General features: G+C 39.2%; 1 protein-coding gene across 1 annotated transcript; it reads right to left on the bottom strand.

Annotated features, from left to right (window-relative positions):
• Positions 1-514: 514 nt before the first annotated feature.
• Positions 515-18,920, bottom strand: LOC118813039 (glutathione hydrolase 5 proenzyme-like). Its single transcript, XM_036578172.1, has 12 exons — positions 18,737-18,920; positions 18,350-18,477; positions 18,038-18,124; positions 11,713-11,893; positions 10,313-10,473; positions 8,618-8,764; positions 8,371-8,501; positions 7,355-7,539; positions 6,194-6,285; positions 1,225-1,337; positions 948-1,058; positions 515-861 (listed from the first exon to the last, which is right to left on the bottom strand). The coding sequence occupies exons 1-12, from the start codon at positions 18,874-18,876 to the stop codon at positions 715-717; spliced, it is 1,623 nt and encodes a 540-aa protein (XP_036434065.1). The 5' UTR covers positions 18,877-18,920; the 3' UTR covers positions 515-714.
• Positions 18,921-19,240: the final 320 nt, after the last annotated feature.

Here is a 19,240-nt window from a genome sequence, read left to right on the forward strand (position 1 = left end):
ATGTAATAAGTTTACATTGTGAATAATGTTTCACTGACCAATAAATGACCGATATATTTCACCATATTTCTCCCACCTGAAGTGCACCTATATAGTAAGTGGATCTGATAAAATGGACAATGAGCGTAGAAACAAGGACATAATGTTATGCCTGATTGGCATGTATGGATAATTTATTAGGTTTGTTGCTGCAGCTTCTGTTGAAGGAAACATTACTACTAGAGTGGTTGATCCTAGTCAGACATTTATTTAATGGGAGCAAGTTAAAGTACCAGTATATTTGGCAGTGTAGTTCATCAACATTCAAGTTTATTTCATTTGCAAATGAATGACCGACTAAATCCATAGTATGTGCCTACGTCAGGAAACGTGACTCAAGTCCAAGTCATGTGACTTAAGTCCTCACCTCTGGTAGACAGGATGTTACACAAAATCATTACATTGCAAATAATTTTAGATATAAATTTAAATATTTAGGAAATTCACTTGAATAAAACCAAAGATCAACGCCTATAGAAAACCTTCCATCTCAGACACACAAACAAGAATTTCTACAAATCTTCTACTTGTGATTTCTTGATCAGAACTTAAAAAAAAGAATTATATTCCGCAAAACTTTTATTTTTCAAAACGCCAATTTTACTTCCACACAGAACATTTTCAAAAATGCCAAAATTGAAGTACTGTGATCTTCTGCGGTAAAGGAGGAACAGATCAGTAGCCGGCAGCCTCGCCATCCTTCCGATTATCTGAATAAGCGTAGATGGTGCCTCCTCGCTTTGATATCGCGTTGACCACATTATAGAAATACTTTTTGTATTTAACTGTGTCTTTACGGTCTTTGAGGGCCTCTATGACTTCCTGAAAGAGAGAGAATTAAGTCATCAACATTCGCATGCAAGACCTGTCTGTGAAGCTGAGTGTCTCGAGGTCTGCAGCTTTCTTACCTCGTCAAAGTCGGTCTCAAAGCTGAGCCTATTCTTGCTGTCCACAAACACAACAGGTTCAGCGATGGAGTGTTTCAGACTGTTTCCGAACCACAGGTAGTTCATGAGAGCCTGAATAGGTTGCAATATCAGAATAATGTCTTCAAAACAAGGCTGGAAAAATACTTCAGAAACCACTTGTAAAGAAAATCATCACTGATCAGAAATACACCACAGCATTCAGTTCTCTAAACTTTTAAGATCAATGTAATTAACCCATTTCTGGACCCAAACTCACCATGGTCACCCCGGTGGTGATCATGGTGCCCCCTGACGCTCCGATAATAATCAGGTCATCTGTTTTTGTGGAGCGAAGGATCATGGGAGCCATGGAGGAGGGGGGACGTTCACCTACACACAAAAGCACACAAAAAGACCATCTTTAATAGAGATGTACCGATCCCACCTTGTTGTGGCTGCTACCGAAATCAATAAGCAATACTTTAAGATTATTTTGAATTTTAAAACAGGTTCACACTATAATCCATATACAACCCTGTTTTCAAAAAAGATAATAAATAAAACCAGAATGCAAATCATTTAAACCCTTAATTTAATTGAAAATAAGGCAAAGACAGCATATCAAAAGTTTAAGCTGAGAAACTTTATTATTGTTTTGAAAAATATATGCCAGTTTTGAATTTCATGCCAGCAACATGTTTCAAAAAGTTTAGATGGGACAACAATAAACTGGTAAAGTTGTGTAATGCTAAAAACACCACTGATGGAACATCTCACGACTAATTAGGTTAACTGACAACTGGTCAGTAACATGATTGGGTATAAAAGAGCATCTCAGAGAGGCTGAAGACCCCAGAAGACAAGAAATTAAATGTTGAAACTGAGAAATTTTATTGTTTTTGAAAAATATTTGCTTATTTTGAATTTGATGCCAACACTTTCCAAAAATGTTGGGACGGGGGAACAAAAAGGCATAAAGTTGTGTAGTGCTGAAAAAAAAAAACCTGGTGGTTGATTGGCAACAGGTCAGAAACATGATTGGGTATAAAGAGCATCTCAGAGAGGCGGAGTCTTTCAGAAGTAAAGATGAGGAGGGGTTCACCACTCTGTGAAAGACTGCACCATCAAACAGTGCAACAATTCAAGAATAACGTTTCTCTACGTAAAATAGCAAAGAACTTTTGTTTTTCATCATCTACGGTACATAATATCATTAAAAGATTCAGAGAATCTGGAGAAATCTCTGTATGTGAGGGACAAGGCCAAAAACCAGTATTTGCTGGCCGTGATCTTTGGGCCCTCAGACAGCACTGCATAAAAAACAGACATGATTCTGTAGTGGAAATCACTGCATGGGCTCAGAAACACTTCTGAAAACGACTGTCTGTGAACACAGTTCATCACTGCATCACAAATGCTAATTAAAACTCTAAAACGCAAAGAAGAAACCAGATATAAACAGGATCCAGAAACGCCGCCGCCTTCTCTGGGCCTGAGCTCATTTAAAATGGACTGAGGTGAAGTGGAAAAGTGTTCTGTGGTCTGACAATTCAAAATTTGAAATTCTTTTTGGAAATCATGGATGCCACACATCCTCGGCGCTAAAGAGGAGAGGGACCATCCTGCTAGTTATCAGCGCACAGTTCAATGGTACAGATGGCGCCGGAATGTAACTGCCGCACCATTTAAGGTGGAACGGAAAATTCCACTAAGAAGCTGCTGGCGAAAAAAAAACTTCAGCTTCGTACATTCATCATCATTTTTCTGTCTTTTCTGAAAATCTTGTTCAGCTTGGTCGTTTTGGTTTCTATTGTCATTTAAATTCAATTCAAACACCACTGTTTTTAGTTAATGGAGCTCTTTTAGTGCTGAGCTAGTTTTTATTGTAATCTCCCAATTTTATTGTGTGCTCCCAATATCCCAATAATCAAAATTATCTTCAAATATAACATTTTTAAATTAAGTACTCTTTTCATGTGTAGTGCACTTCTCTTTGTTGTATACCAGTATGTCTGTCGTGCTCTCTTAAAAAGGAAGCTTCTTCAAAGGTTCTTTAGTAAAGAATTTCTTTTCAAATAGCTTCTTTATAGAACCATTTACAGCACATTCTTAAGAACCCTTTCATGATGCAAAGAACACTTTAATTATGCCAAGTGTTCTTGGTTCTTTTGAGAACTGTTATCTTTACTAAAGAACCATCATTTCTAGGAGTGTGGTTATCTGCGTACCACGAATTCTGTATTTAAGTTGGAAAGGTAACAAGAAATTAATTAAAAAAATCTATATACAGCCATATATACTAATGTGCTGTCATTAAAAGACTGAGGTACTGTTACCTTTATTCAGTGTTGTGGCCTTAAATTAGCTGAAGAATGCAGACTGACTTGTTTAGGACTCAAAGATTAGGGCTTGGGACTTGACTTGAGACTCGCCTATACTGACTCGGGACCTGAATCGAGACTCAAATATCTTGACTTGAGACTTGATTTGGGACTTGAGTGTCAAGATTTGAGACACCTCTGCTGTACAGATGTTAAATGTTTTACAAATCTTCATTTAATTCTGTAATATTCTGTATATACGTCATTACATTATGTGTCTACTCAGACCTGTATATGTACAGATATTCATATCTGCGTATGTACAGTGTACATCTGCAATGACACGTCTAGCCACCACAGGGGGCACAGAACCGCCACATGGTAATCAAGGGTGGTTTGTGACACCTATGTCTACATTCTTAGGCCAAGCTCACCTACAGACTCACACTCAGTCCTGACTTTTTTGAGAAAGAAGACCAGATCAAAAAACAATTTTGAGCTTTGGCTTTCCATTTTGAGCCAGTCAGCCTTCGGCTTTTTATTTGTTTTATCTTTTCAGCATTTTAGTTGGGAAAAATAGGTCTAAGAAAGAAACAATTTTCCTCAGTACATAAGATTGTCTGTATTTTTTCCCTGGCATCCTTAGTTTGTTGTTTCAGCCCGGTGGCTCACTGGTAAGGCACCAGCTTTCTACTTCAAGGGCCGTTGGCTTGAATCCACCTCCAGTTGTCTGAAGTTTCATTTCCATAAACTTTGTTAACGATAGTCAAATTTTAATTAATTAAATTTCAATTAAATGATCACCTTTCCGGAGATGTCCCTGTTCTTTGTTTTCCTTGTTCTGTTTGTTATTTTTGTTCAAGCCCTAAAGTCGCCCTGCACTTGAGTCCCTCTGTTGTTTCCAATTGGTGGCTTACTAAGTTTCCACTAGCCTCCTATATAAGAAGGCCTGGGTTTGATCCCCACTCTGAGTGAATCACCACATTACGTACAGCTATTCATACATCTCTTTAGCTCCTTTCATGTTGGCTCTTAATTATTCTTTCTTGTACTGTATTCTGTTTATTCTATTATGTTATTTGTCCCTTAGTTAAGTACCTGTTATCAGTCTGTGTTTGTCTGGTCTGTTCAGTGTGTTACTGTCATACATGTGACTCACCAAGACTGATTCCTTGTATGTGAAACACACTTGGTGAAATAAAGTGATTCCTAAATTTACACTTCAGATAATAATACTTTATAATTTTAGATGTATAAAAAAGGGTATTTGATTTATTTTAAAGTGACAGTGAAAGATTTAGATTTCGGGGTTAGTTTTTGGGACAGACTCCTCCCAATAGAAAGTACCCCATAAATGATGATTTTGTATATATTTAGCTTATTACTATCTCTACTAATGCCTTGGGCTTAAATGGATCAGAACACAATCCTTGTAAATATCTAAGATCTAAATACTTCATTGTAATTACTTCATATAATTACTTCTTACTGTAGAAGTCTTGCAACAGTAATTGCCGACAACAGCTTTGCAACAAAGTACTAATGTTATACAGGGAGATTCACTCGAAAGAGGCCCCGCATATTCTGTAATAACTCTCTCTAGGATGAATCAATCGGAAACAATGTGCAATGAGCTCCTCAGTATATGGAGCTTCGAACAAGCCAGGACGTTCCTGCATCGGAGCGATGAGGTAGGCAAGGGACAGCCACTGCTACGTTTAACCTCCGTTTGCAACTCCCAGGTGCAGACCCCTACCTTTATGTGTCTGGCAGAAAACCTAGATCACCTCCAGCGTCACACGTAATGCAATTAGTTACACACATGTCAAGGTATGTAGCGTATTTTTTTGGTTCAGATTGCTTCATCCTAACAGGAGTTACAGCAGAATATTTGGGGCCTCTTTCATGTGAATCTTCCTGTACTTTTGTGAAGAAAATGATGCAGATTAAAAAACTTTAAAATCTATCCTGAATGATACAGGCAGCCAGTGCAGCTCTTTTAAAGCGGGACTGATCTGATCTCTTGGTTTTGTTTTTGTTAGGATGCTGATGCGTTTTGTAAGAGATGTGTTGTTTTCTTAGGAAGTCCAGTAAGAAGATCATTACAGTGATCAACTCTGCTGGAACAAACGCATCAACAAGTTTCTCTGCGTCACTCTGAGAGAGAAAAGGATGAACTTTACTGATTTTCTCACATGATAAAAAGCTGCTTTAGTGACTGTGTTTACATGCAGATTAAACAGAGCTCAGAGTCTAAGATCACACAGGTTTCATACTGCAGGTTTGGATTATGAAGATAAAGAGCTGAGATTCTCATAAAGCAGCTTTCTCTGAGTTTTAGTACCAACAGTCAGAATTTCAGAGTTTTTATGATTTAATTGTAGAAAATTTTGTGACACACAGCTGGTCAGTCTGTCTACAGAGTCTTGATCATCAGAAGGAATAGAAATGTAGAATTATGTATTAGCATGCATGCTAGCAACTACGGAAGGAAGGTTTGCTTATTCAGTATATAATTCAGATTTCCTTGACTACATATGATCATTGTTTATTATTTTAATGTGCATTACGTGCAGAAAAATGTAGCATAGTTTGATATCCATACTTATAAGCTAGATAGCAATTAAGGCTTTCAACTAATCTTCGTACCAATGAAGGCATAAACTGCTAGAATAACATCAAGTGTTAGTACATGGTAATGTAATGAAATTGTAAGATTTTAGAGATAATTTAAAAGTACATATGATTATAGGTAACTTATGTCAGAATGTGCCTGCAAAAAAACAGTTTATCATTTGACGTCTGTAAAGCCTAGTGTTACAGCTAGTAAGTGTGTCACCAGTCTTAGGTCTTTGATGTGTTTTCCCATCCAAAACAGGATGTAAAGGTAATTCCCTGTAAAATACCTGTCGACAAGCGACTCACCAGTTTGAATCTTGTCTGCTCTGTGACAAAAATCTGCAAGTTGATTGTTAAAGATGACGCCTGTCTGGGGTGAAAACTCTCCACATCCAAACCTGACACGAAAGGTAATAATGGTTAGTAATCATCAGAGCCTTGTCCTTAATACAAACTCATTTCCAAAAAAGTTACGATGCTGTGCAAAATGTAAATAAAAACAGAACACAATGATGTGAAATCTATTTAAACTCTACTGTTGAAACTGAGAATTTTTTTATGTGTTTGTTTTTTGAAAGAATTTTGCCCATTTTGAATTTGAACATGTTCCAAAAAGTTGGGACAGGGTGAACAAAAGACTGGAAAAGTTATGTAATGCTACAAAAATTCTGATGGAACATCTTACAACAATTAAGGTTAACTGGCAACAGGTCAGTAACATGACTGGATATAAACAAGCATCACAGAGAGGCTGAGACTTTCAGAAGTAAAGATGAGGAGGGGTTCACCACTCTGTGAAAGACTGCATGGATTCAGAAAATCCAGAGAAATCTCTGCAAGGGACAAGACCAAAAACCAGTATTTGCTGGCCGTGATCTTTAACAGACATGAAAAACAGACATGATTCTGTAGTGGAAATCACTGCATGAGCTCAGAAACACTTCTGAAAAACACTGTCTGTGAGCACAGTTCATCACTGCATCCACAAATGCAAGTTAAAACACTACCATACAGCAAAGAAACCATATAAAACAGGACCCAGAAACGCCACCACCTTCTCTGGGCCCGAGCTCATCACTGAAAATATTTGGCACATTATGAAATGAAAAATACGACAAAGGAGACCCCAAAATGTTGAGCAGCTGAAATCCTGTATCAAACAAGAACAGGAAAAAAATTCACTTTCAGAACTACAGCAGTGTCTCCTCAGTTCCCAAATGCTTACAGAGCGTTGTTTATCACAGTGATGCAGCACCATGATAAACATGCCCTTGTCCCAACTTTTTTAAAACATGTTGCTGGCATCAAATATAGGGTTTAAAATTCCACATCATTGCATTCTGTTTTAATTTACATTTTGCACAGCGTCCCAACTGTTTTGGAAACAGGGTTGTATTTTAATTCCTACTTTGCCTTGATTTGCACATTGCTGAGCATTATGGTTAAAGTGAGAGTAGATGTGCCTACATGTAGTTGATAGTGCTGGTGACGGACACAGCCATGCCATCCTCGTCCAGCACAGACACATGAGTGGTGCCCTGTGTGTCCACTTCAGGAGTGACGTTGTAGTACTGATTATCGTGGGTTCGGTCATCTGTGATCATCTTCCTAATGTGGTCAGCAAACTCCTTTTCAGTAATAGCGTATGCCTTCTGTTCAACACACACAGAGGCACACAAGCTGGTGACAGTGTCCAGCACTGAGGACGGGTTTAAACAACAGGACATCAGCAAACGTGATCAGTGAACCACTTTTGATCAGTCAGACAGAACTAATGCTGACGGCTGAAATAACAGAATTCGGTGTACTTTAAAGGATACGTTACAGCAGCTGATCAATAAGCATCAGCAGACTCCACTGCAGCATCTGCAGACGTCCACGCATGAAAATCACTTTCATGAGGCATGGAAAATTTTGGAGAATCAATTGACTGTTAGCAAGCAATTTCAGCATGATGTCTCTGCACTCATACTTGAGCTGTTCATCATCCAATAAACTAGAAGATACCCCATTTTTCCTAACAGTGCTGATTAATTTTGGGTCATTTCTTTCATCCCAACAAAACGAAATAATCTTAATATGCCTGTTAACATACCCTATTATTATATATGCAAAAGGGAGAACTTATATATCGCTGTTCAATGTTCAAAATGGTAACTTTACAGGAGAAGGAAAAACATACTTTACTTTTAATGTAAGTCAATGGAACCAGACTTTTTTACAAGTCATTTTGGGCTGTTTCTTTTCGTTCACTCATCATGAAATTTACACACAATGTAAAGGGTAACAGGTTTTTTCAAATTATGTCAAAAACTGAAAAATGACTACATATATATACATATACACACACACACAATACACACCCCCAAACCATAAATTTGGTAACACCCCTGCTTGGTGAATCAAAATTCCAGTTCTGCTAAGCACATTATCATACTGTTGTTTCTGTAAACAATTCAGGCATCCCATCCAAAAGGACCTACCTTTACATCGTTGAATCTGGGGTCTTTCATTAACTTCCTCTGTGCATTAGCAAATTTAGAGGCCTCTACGTAGCGATGGTAGGTCAGCACACGCTCTTTTCCTTCTAGAGAGGCTGGATTTAGGTTGTAGCCTGGAGAACACACAGAACATCACCGTGACAATACTTCAGACAAAATAGAACTGTCTGGTGAAAATCATCAGTCCATCAACTGAAAATCAGATCAGTTAGTAACACAGTTCTCTCACCTTCCATAACATTGAGGATGAAGCTGACCACTGAGGCCCCTGAAGGCGGAGGGGGGAAGTACATGGTATAATCGCCCAGAGACACTTTCCAGGGTTCCAACTCAGACACCGCAACTGATCTCAGATCCTCCAGAGTGATACTACCACCTTAAACACAACATAACACACAGTTTAGCACACAGGTTTGTGGAGCTACACTGAATTACACTCGACAGCCATGTTTATTATACATTATGAATTGTTAATATAATGCATTATAAGTACTGTTAATAACATGTTATACTGTCAGTGCCAAAGAAGTCAGTCCCAGCTTGGAGAGCGTGAAGACAAATACAAAGTTTATTTACGTCCTGAGATTTCCAGTATTGTATTTCTCAGTGCTGGTGCTGTCAGGGCTGCATCTTCAGTCCTGAATATTCAGATGCTCCAAACAGGCTGTCCAGCCTAGAATTACTGCTACAGTGTGCTTTTCTTACCCAGCGTCTCACTTTAAACACTACATTACATCACAGCAAACCAAGTACCCATCAGCCCCTCCCCTGAACCCCCTCTGACATCACACTGAGCGTGAAGTCACTGTGGAGTGAAGATCTGAAGAGGGAGGGGCGAGATAGTAGAGTGCTGTCATTGTAATTTGTTCCCTCACTGGTTCTAACATCAAGCGCTAGAACCCTTCACTCTGTAACATCCCTACACTACAGTACAGTAATGCTAATTTCTGCTAGCATTCTATTGGATATGCAGTGTTAAGTTAGCGCCAAGCTAACGGTGGTGTACATTACCTTTCCCACACTGGGTAAAACACTGATGGAGCACTAGTTTAAACTCTGACATTTGACATTTAACTTGAAGCCTCACTCTGAACACTGGAGGAGGCTTTAGTACAGTACGCTTCACTTTACTTAGAGCAGACTAATACAACTTATGAGCTCTTATAATTTGTAATGAACAGTACTTATAATGTATTTTGTTAACGATTCATAATGCATAATAAGCGTGGCTATAATGTATAATGCATTTTTATAAATATTTATAGCCATGTTTAAGATACCTTATGAATGCATTATAACATGTTATGAAGGTGTTTATAGATGCTTACAAACGTGACATTCATAGAAAGTGTTACCCATTTTACTCAGCCACAGAGAGTGGAAGTTTCTTCTGACTAGATATTTTATTGTGTGATGCAAAGCACCACTCCTCCTTTGCACCCCTAGTACTTTGCCAGTAGTCATCTCCCCAACCTAGCATAACCTGCATCATCATGTTATAAAACATGGGATATTTCAGCAAATTCCTGATCTTATTTATTTTGTTCAGTGTGTAATCATGAGCATGTGACACCTGTGCATGTGCATGACGCAGCATGTTAAATGGAGGTTGGGACTTAATTCTGAAGTACAGGGTGATTCAAAAAGATTCATCCGATTTCAAAGCGCCATGTTTTTACAACCGTGAGGCGCCTAGGAACAAATCACAATCCAATTGAAAGAGGGGGTCATAGAGTTTCTGACTGTGCTACGCATAACACAGGCAGGTCCCTCCCTTCAGAATAAGAGTCCTTAGCAGAATAACCCGGTAAATAAACAATGCAGAGCACAGACATGCTTGAACACGCTACAATACTATACAGATATGTGTGGCACCCTTTGCAAAGTAAAGCAGAATGACTGATCTAAACCCAAGGTTTATCACCTGCTCGCTGCATATCACAGAGAAGCTTTTCGGCTGTTTCTCCTGTGTAGAATTCATCTGCTCCGTTCTCTGCTATCTCCTCCAGAGTATCGGCAAGTTCCTCAAATTTCATAGTGTCCCCTTCCTTCAGCATCCTTCCCTTCTCGTCCTCGAACAACTGACTGAGAAAAAGACACAAAGGGGGAGAGAAATTTCACAGGCCTGATTACTGGAGTTGGACTTTTTCTGAGTGACCTACGGTCAGTAGGGCTGTTGTAATACTAACGTGGTATAATAAATACAAGACATATATTCTGTATTTCTAATTGTATTTCCCAACACAATTACAATTACTGATTTGAGTATATCTGTAACTACTTTGTTTTAGAAGAATCTTGAGTATTTTTGTGATTCAACGTATCCTAATTGCGTAAATGTCAAATCTTCTTGCTGAAGTTTGTGTGTTATGACAACATGCATGTTCATATATATGGAAATACACCGATCAGGCATAACATTCTGACCACCTCCTTGTTTCTACACTCATTATCCATTTTATCAGCTCCACTTACTATATAGGTGCACTTTGTAGTTCTACAGTTACAGACTGTAGTCCATCTGTTTCTCTGATACTTTGTTAGCCCCCTTTTACCCTGTTCTTCAGTGGTCAGGACCCCCATGGACCCTCACAGAGCAGGTACTATTTGGGTGGTGGATTATTCTCAGCACTGCAGTAACACTGACGTGGTGGTTGTGTGTTAGTGTGTGTTGTGCTGGTCTGAGTGGATCAGACACAGCAGTGCTGTGAGTTTTTGAACATCTCAGTGTCGCTGCTGGACTGAGAATAGTCCACCAACCAAAAACATCCAGCCAACAGCGTCCTGTGACCACTGATGAAGGACTACAGGATGACCAGCACAAACTGTGCAGCAGCAGATGAGATATTGTCTCTGACTTTACATCTACAAGGTGGACTGACAAGATAGGAGTGTCTAATAGAGTGGACAGTGAGTGGACACAGTGTTTAGAAACTCCAGCAGCACTGCTGTGTCTGATCCACTCGCACCAGCACAACACACATTAACACACCACCACCACGTCAGTGTTACTGCAGTGCTGAGAATGATCCACCACCCAAATAGTACCTGCTCTGTGAGGGTCCATGGGGGTCCTGACCACTGAAGAACAGGGTAAAAGGGGGCTAACAAAGTATCAGAGAAACAGATGGACTACAGTCTGTAACTGTAGAACTACAAAGTGCACCTATATAGTAAGTGGATCTGATAAAATGGACAATGAGCATAGAAACAAGGAGGTGGTCAGAATGTTTAGCCTAAACGGTGTATGTATAGTTAAATGTATTGGTGGCTTTATGGTTAAGTGAGTATGTGAGTGTATAATTTAATGTCTTTGTGAAATACCGTGCACCGCGATTTCTGATGACATGTAGATAACGCGCAACTGTTTTGGACATTTTGACCCCCTCTCTGGCCAGGCGGATGGTGGGCTGGAACAGACGGGACCAGGGCAGACGACCGTACAGCCTGTGAACACGCTCATAACCACGGATCTCACCGGGAACACCCATCCAAACAATACCTCCTACACAGAGAGAAAGAGAGAGCGTTCTGTAAATCACAGGGTGGTGAGCACATGAATGTTGTGAGGCTTCATTGTTATTACACTGAGTTTAAATCTCAGGTGCCAGCATGCAAAGCCATGTCTGAGTGAGTGAAGAGCTTCAGAGTCTTATCATTGTTTATAATCCATGTTTATTTTAATAATGTAAAGTGTAGAGCTGACATGACGTTTGGCTGTTGTTCAAAATAACCTCATTATGGAACGTGACACTTTCTTAAATGGATTATTAGTGTTTTATTGGTGGGATTTCCAGATTACAGGTTACTGACAGTCAGTACTGCATCAGAAGAGGCACCATGATCGATCTCATAAAACCCAGCCTTGCTGAAGTGGAAAAGGAAGAAGAGCTGGGGTAATATAAACAACCAAGACAGCACTTGTACAGTCTGAGTGCAAAGGGGCAGGGGCTCAAGCCCCCTTCGGGTCTATCTGTGTGCCTGGCTTGTATGCTTGTTGTTTATTGTCCTGCTAGTAGGTGTGAAAGGGTTATTCTCATGACCATGACAAACACTGGGCCTCAACTTTATTTTGGTCATTTTAATTTTTTAACGTTTTCTTTTGTTGGATGTACAAACAACAGTGCCTAGTTGAATAATTAAAAATAAACCTAAATCATTTAATTGATATCAAACTGAATTTTTCATTGCCGAAACACAATCACAAGGTACTCTTGTTGGACTATTTGAAAGCTAATTATAAAAATTATTTATATTTCAAAAAATATATTATTTTGCAGTTTTATACCAAAACACATCATGTGTTTTTTCACTTGTAACACAAGTTTTTTTTACTGTTTTGGTTCACATCCTTTCTGTTTACAAGGTTAAGAGATTCAAAAAAGTTAAAAGTAATACGAACTGAAAAAATGATAAACACATTTGTGGACACAATGTGGTATTAAGAGTTAGGGTAAAAATTGCAAAAAAAAACCTTTAAAATAATTTAATGAACTCCACAAACATTTTGCTCTATCATATAGAGCTCCAGCTGATCTATTTAATTATAGAAATATTTTATACATACACAGGTCAGCCAACAGATACACAAGAGAAACGCTCAGTAGGCACATGGGTGATGAAAGTTGTCTTAGCCTAAAGCCTGGGCTTATATACTGAACTAAATGACAAGGTAATATGGAAGAGGTGTGAGTGACAATCAGAAGTCCGGAAAAGACGAGCGCTGATCGGTGGATCTGTGAGAGTCTGTAGTCATGTCAGAGCTGGTTTATGAGGAGCCTGGCCACTTCGTATTCCCCCCGTTATATCAAGAACAGGACTGCTAAACAGCAGAGGGCGCCTGCGAGTCCTCAATGAATGGGAGTAAATGGAGCTCAACGGCTGCTTGTAGGGGCAGGAGTGGAGGTATGTGAGTCATGCAAGCCGCCCAGACTTGAGACCACTGCCAGCATTCTGAAAGTGCCGAGTCCGGGCAGAGAGAGTGTCAGCAGCCAGGGAAGTCACCCAGGCCAGAGCAGCAGATACAATGAAAAGGGATTTCAGTTGAATGTTGGTTGGACTGCGTTGAAGGATGGCAGACGGCTGAGAAGAATTCAGGAGAGAAGAGTCGAGGTCTGTGGCTCTGATTCGTAGCAGTGCTGGCGTCTCGCGGCTGGTGGTAAAGAAAAGACCACTTCACATGAGTCTCCGATGTGGACTGAATGAAGAATGAAGGGTTTCCGGCATGATGGTCAGTCCTTAGTGATTTCCTGAGTGTCCATCGGTCAGTTTTACACAGAATGTAGACGGACACACAAATCCACCAGTTCCACACGGTGAGAGGCAGATGACGTGTATCTCAGCCCCTCTTCATAGGCTCATAACTCCGGATGTGAGTCTCGTATGATCTCGTGATAAGATGGAATGGAAAGGGCGACTCTACAGACTCAGGAAGTGTTTGAACTGGATTTCTGTGCTGTATTACTGCAAAGATAGAAAAAGCCCCAGAGGGCTAAAATGCTGAGTTGAGATGAGGGTCTGCTTTGTTGTATTTTTCATTTTATAATGTGCCAAATCATGCAGAATGTGGTTTGACATTGTCTTGCTGAAATAATCAAGGCCTTCCCTGAAAAAGACGTCGTCTGGATGCAGCATATGTTGCCAAAACATGTATATATCATTCAGCATTAATGGTGCCTTCACAGATGAGCCTGTCACCCATGCAATGTGCACTAATGCCCCCTATACCATCATGAATACTGGCTTTTGAACTATGTGCTGATAACAAGCTGAGTGGTCTTTAGCCTGGAGGACACAGTGTCCATGATTTCCAAAAAGAATTTCAAATGTTGATTTGTCGGACCGCAAGACACTTTTCCAATTTGCTCAGTCCATTTTAAATGAGCTTGGGCCCAGAGAAGGTGGCAGCGTTTCTGGATCCTGGTTATATCTGGTTTCTTCTTTGCATTTTAGAGTTTTAACTTGCATTTGTGGATGCAGTGATGAACTGTTGTCACAGACAGTGGTTTTCAGAAGTGTTTCTGAGCCCATGCAGTGATTTCCGCTACAGAATCATGTCTGTTTTTAATGCAGTGCCGTCTGAGGGCCCAAAGATCACGACCAGCAAATACTGGTTTTTGGCCTTGTCCCTTACATACAGAGATTTCTCCAGATTCTCTGAATCTTTTAATGATATTTTGTACCGTAGATGATGAAAAGCAAAAGTTCTTTGCTATTTTATGTTGAGAAGCGTTATTCTTGAATTGTTGCACTGTTTGATCGTGCAGTCTTTCACAGAGTGATGAACCCCTCCTCATCTTTACGCCTTTTTCAAAATGGGCAAATATTTTTCAAAAACAATAAAATTTCTCAGTTTCAACATTTGATTTGTTGTTTTTGTACTATTTTCAATTAAATATAGGGTTTAAATGATTTGCACATCATTGCATTTTGTTTTTATTTACAATTTGCACAGCGTCCCAACCTTTTTGGACTAAACAGCAATAAACTATGCAAAGCCTTTCAAGGATTTTTTACTTTGTTGGAAGCAGATAAACTAGAAAGACTCAGACAATCTTCTGACCATGAATTGCATATAGTTTAATGCAAAACGTGTGCTTTACATGGCACACAGAAAGAAACTGATCAGTCAGCTCTCAAATTTTATTCTCATGTTTGGCGTTAGTTTTGTTTGTACAAATATTTTCAGTGATATCACCAAGTCAATTCAGGAATATTTTCAGACTGTGATTGCAGCTATGCAAAAATACTTGATTACTCAAGCAGTTTTTCAATAAACACATTTTTACTGCTACTTGAGTAATTCCCTTTATTAATATTTCTACTTGTTCTCAGGTAAATCATTACTACAGGACTATGATGATATAGGCCTTATTAAATTGTATAAGTATATTAATGACATCATGAATGTGAAAATGAGCAGTGAAGAATATGAATTATATTTACTGTTGCATGTAAATATTAAAATATTCAGAGCTCTTGTTTTACCCAGATCAGTGATGGTTTATTCTAGAGGAGGAGCGGCCTGTATATAAGCAGCATTACTCAGGGTACGAGAGAATTCTTTCAGCTCAGTGGTTGACTGAATGTAATGAATGTTGGTGATCTGCAGGGTTTGGGATAGCTGCTGAAAAATTTGTAGTTAGCTACTTTTTAGCTACTTTCCCAAAAATGTAGTGGCTACTTTTTAGCTACTTTCCCAAAAATGTAGTGGCTACTTTTTAGCTACTTTTGGAAAAGTAGTGCACTACCTTTTAGCTACTTTCAAAGCGTGATTGTCTGAGTGTTTGTGATCCTCCACCTGACATACCAAACAAGCCCTACTGACAATGTGAACAAGACACTGCATTTAATCATGTGCCAGAGAAAAAACACACAACTGAAAAGCTACAAATATACAAAAAGATCACCAAAAAGTGTAACCAACAATCAAATTTATACAACCGAAGACGTGATATCCAACAAAAAGTTAGACTCAGTAAAGGCAAAGTCAGTCATTCCAGGTTTTTCCTAACAAAAATCAACAAAAATAACTGAATACAAACCAAACAATTTTGTGCAAAGCACTGTCAACTGCTGAAATAAAACTGCTCCAATTTAAACATTTCAGCAAGATATACGGACATTCAGAGTCCTTTGTTAAGCTTCAGCAACACTACAGCCTCAATTTTGATCAGTGACCCCGACTCTGAGGAGTACTATTAGCAATACTCTATTACGAAAATGTATTTTCCACTTTAGCTAAGGCAGGGGTCAGCAACACACGGTTCTTTTACTGCCCTGTTACGGCTCCACAGCAGAACTAGATTTTTAGGTAAAATAACAACCAGCTCGGCTGATCATTCTAACGCAGTTTTAACAATGAATGGTCTTAAACGCTGGAGTTAACGTAGAACTGCCAACAGGGCCGTAACTGGGATCAGAATTGTTGTGAGGTCCATTTTGCAGAAATGTTACTCAAATCTGACTGTGATTAAAATAACTACCAAATATGAGTTTTACAGCAACACGTTTCTCCTTTTGTTTTTTTAATTCAATCACTGCTCCTTTTTTACCCATCTATAAATGTCATGCACCCTTTTCTTTCATCTGTTCCTTCTTCATTCCACCGTTCTTCCATAAACTGCTATTAATGTTCCATAAACTTACCCTGTTTAAGTTTAATTAATCACTTAACTATTAATTTATGTGTTTACTCTTAGCTAAAATAATACATTAAACCTACATTAAATCAGGCGATAGTTTCAGTTTGATTTAGTTTCATTTACCTCTCTCTCTGTCTCTCTCTCTCTCTCTCTCTCTCTCTCTCTCTCTATCTTTGCTTGTCTCTTTTGCATCTCTGTACTCACTGGAGGGAAAGGCAGCTACTCATATAGTTAATGAGACAAAATACAGTCTAATGTTCCTGCTGACTTCTTAATGTTTGCTACATGATACTATACCTTCAATATGCTGGTTAGTAGGAGTATGAGTAGGTAACACAATCTAACTTTAATTTCACATCTAATCTCTAATATAGCCGACTATGGATCCTGTAGCCTAAACTGAGCAGCTACTGGAGCCAGACTAAGGCCTGCTGATTTGGCAGCCCATGCAAAAAAAAGAAATTTAGGGTTTTGATTTTACAATCTTAATGTGTTAATTGTGCTCATAAACTCTTATCTAGCTACATTTTTGCCATAGCGATTTTATGTGTTAGCTTACAACCTGTGTGCTGCAGACCTGAACATCTCAAGAAGTCAAAGTGACTCTGGTTCTCTGGGCTGCAGCGTCTCGCACAGAGACAAACAGAGCGGGCAGTTCAGTCTATGGCCGAACTACAGCTGTACTGAGGTCAGCTGAGAACCTCTCCCTGCTCGCTGTGTCGTTTCATCACTTTTTGAATCTCAATAAACTCTGAGAAACTTCTGAGGAGCTCAGAGTCCTAACGCTAGTTCCGAACGTCACAGGCGCTGATTACTGAAGTATTTGCAGACAGTGACAGTAAGTAAGTAAGGAAGGAAGTAAGCGGTGATTGGAGGGCTGAGAAGATAAATCGGAGCTTGGCAGATTTTGATATAATAATTCAGTGACAGCGCTTTCATACAAAAAAATGAGGCATAATATTCTGTCCCCAGATCTAAGACGAACATCAATAGTTTGGAGACGAATGGACTTAATTGTGTTTATAATCACTCCAGCTGGTTTCCGGATACGTTGAATCTGCAAGGAGAAGCTGTCAAACACTAAGTCGTGAAGTCAGCTTCTCGTTCGAATTCTCCCGTTCCACCTTAAATGGCGCAGCAGTAACGTACATTCTGGTGCCTCATGATCAGAGTCTGGCTCTGACATTACCCATAAAGTGTGCCCCACGCTGTATCACAAGTACCAGTCACTTAAGTAAGGATTTTCAGTACTTTTTCTCCCCTGATAAAAACTGGCCATGTCCACCACTGTGTAAATATCACAAAAACAGAAATACGACAGGAATCTGACCGCTTTCTAAATGCACTTTACCTGAGCGCTTACAAATAGTGAGAAGGCATGTGTGTGCATGCCTTAACTTTTTTTATGATGACACCAAAGACAACACGGGAGGTCTTACAAACCAGTATGTATGTTTATCCAGTAAATCCAGTGACAGGCAGTGATAACAGATTCTGTGTTTTACCTGTTTCACTGCACGGGCAATCTGATAAAAGGTCTTCTTTGACAGCCTTTGGAACCGTCTCTCTGGAGTTGATGATCTTCACCGAACCTAGAAATGTGTAAAAATAATATTATCTGATCAAACTTTCACTGGAGGAACGATTCCTGCAGATGTGATTTATGGATGTTGATAAACTTTTGAAAACATATCCTACTAATCATGTGTTTGAAAATGACACATTTGAAAAGACACACCTCACAAATTTCTAGTTTTCTTCTGACTTCTGATCATTTTGCTGTCAGGTGAATAAATATGAATATTAGTCCTCCTTACCGTTTTTTGACATTATAGTGAAAATAGATCCTCCTCCGATGCCCATGCTAAGTGGGTTTACGACTGAAGTACATAACAGGGCAGCTATTGCAGCGTCAGCTGCCGAGCCGCCTTCCTTTAGGATGTCTCTGAGAAACCGAAAGCAAGACACACTTAGTGACCATTAAAATAATGACAAAAGCTAAATAAACTGGACTGTAAAAATCCCATTATCTTTGTATTCATTTGGAAAAATAAATCACTGTGTATTTTTGTCCAGAATTTGAATTTGCCACTGAGTTGATTGTTGTTTTCACTATATTGCAGATACCAAACAGATATAATTGCAAACAAGATTAATAAAACCAGAGCAACATTTTGTGAATTTATAGGTTCAGCAACACTCACCGTCCGACTTCTGAGCAGATTTTTGAATCAGCAGCAACCACAGCTTTATATGGGCGGAGAACAGTAACAACTACAGCAATACAAATACATATCAACAGACTGAAGGTGAAGAAAATACATATTTTTTTCCAGTTGGCCATGTGTGGGTCTGGGAGTCAAGCCTTAAACCTGCCACTAAAGCAGCAACACATTCAGCTATGTAGCCACCCACATGAAACACCTCCTTCTTCCTCTTCTCAGAGCTGGGCAGGTTGGATTGGTCCTGTCCAACTGGCAGTCCTTCAGGTTGGATTGGCCTTGTACTGTCAGATGTCCTTCTTCAGATCGTCATCTTTGAGAGCACAGAATTACGTGCTATGATTTTTTTATATTTCCAGTTACTTAAATAGATTGAATCAAACAAAAGGAATTTGAGGTTTTGTAACTAGTGTGGTCCAAGGCTTTGATCAAGATTAAAAAAAAAGGGTTCTTCAAGGGTTCTTTGGTAAAGACAATGGATCTAAA

The sequence above is a fragment of the Colossoma macropomum genome, unplaced genomic scaffold, assembly GCF_904425465.1.
Source record: "Colossoma macropomum unplaced genomic scaffold, Colossoma_macropomum, whole genome shotgun sequence".
Lineage (NCBI taxonomy): Eukaryota > Metazoa > Chordata > Actinopteri > Characiformes > Serrasalmidae > Colossoma > Colossoma macropomum.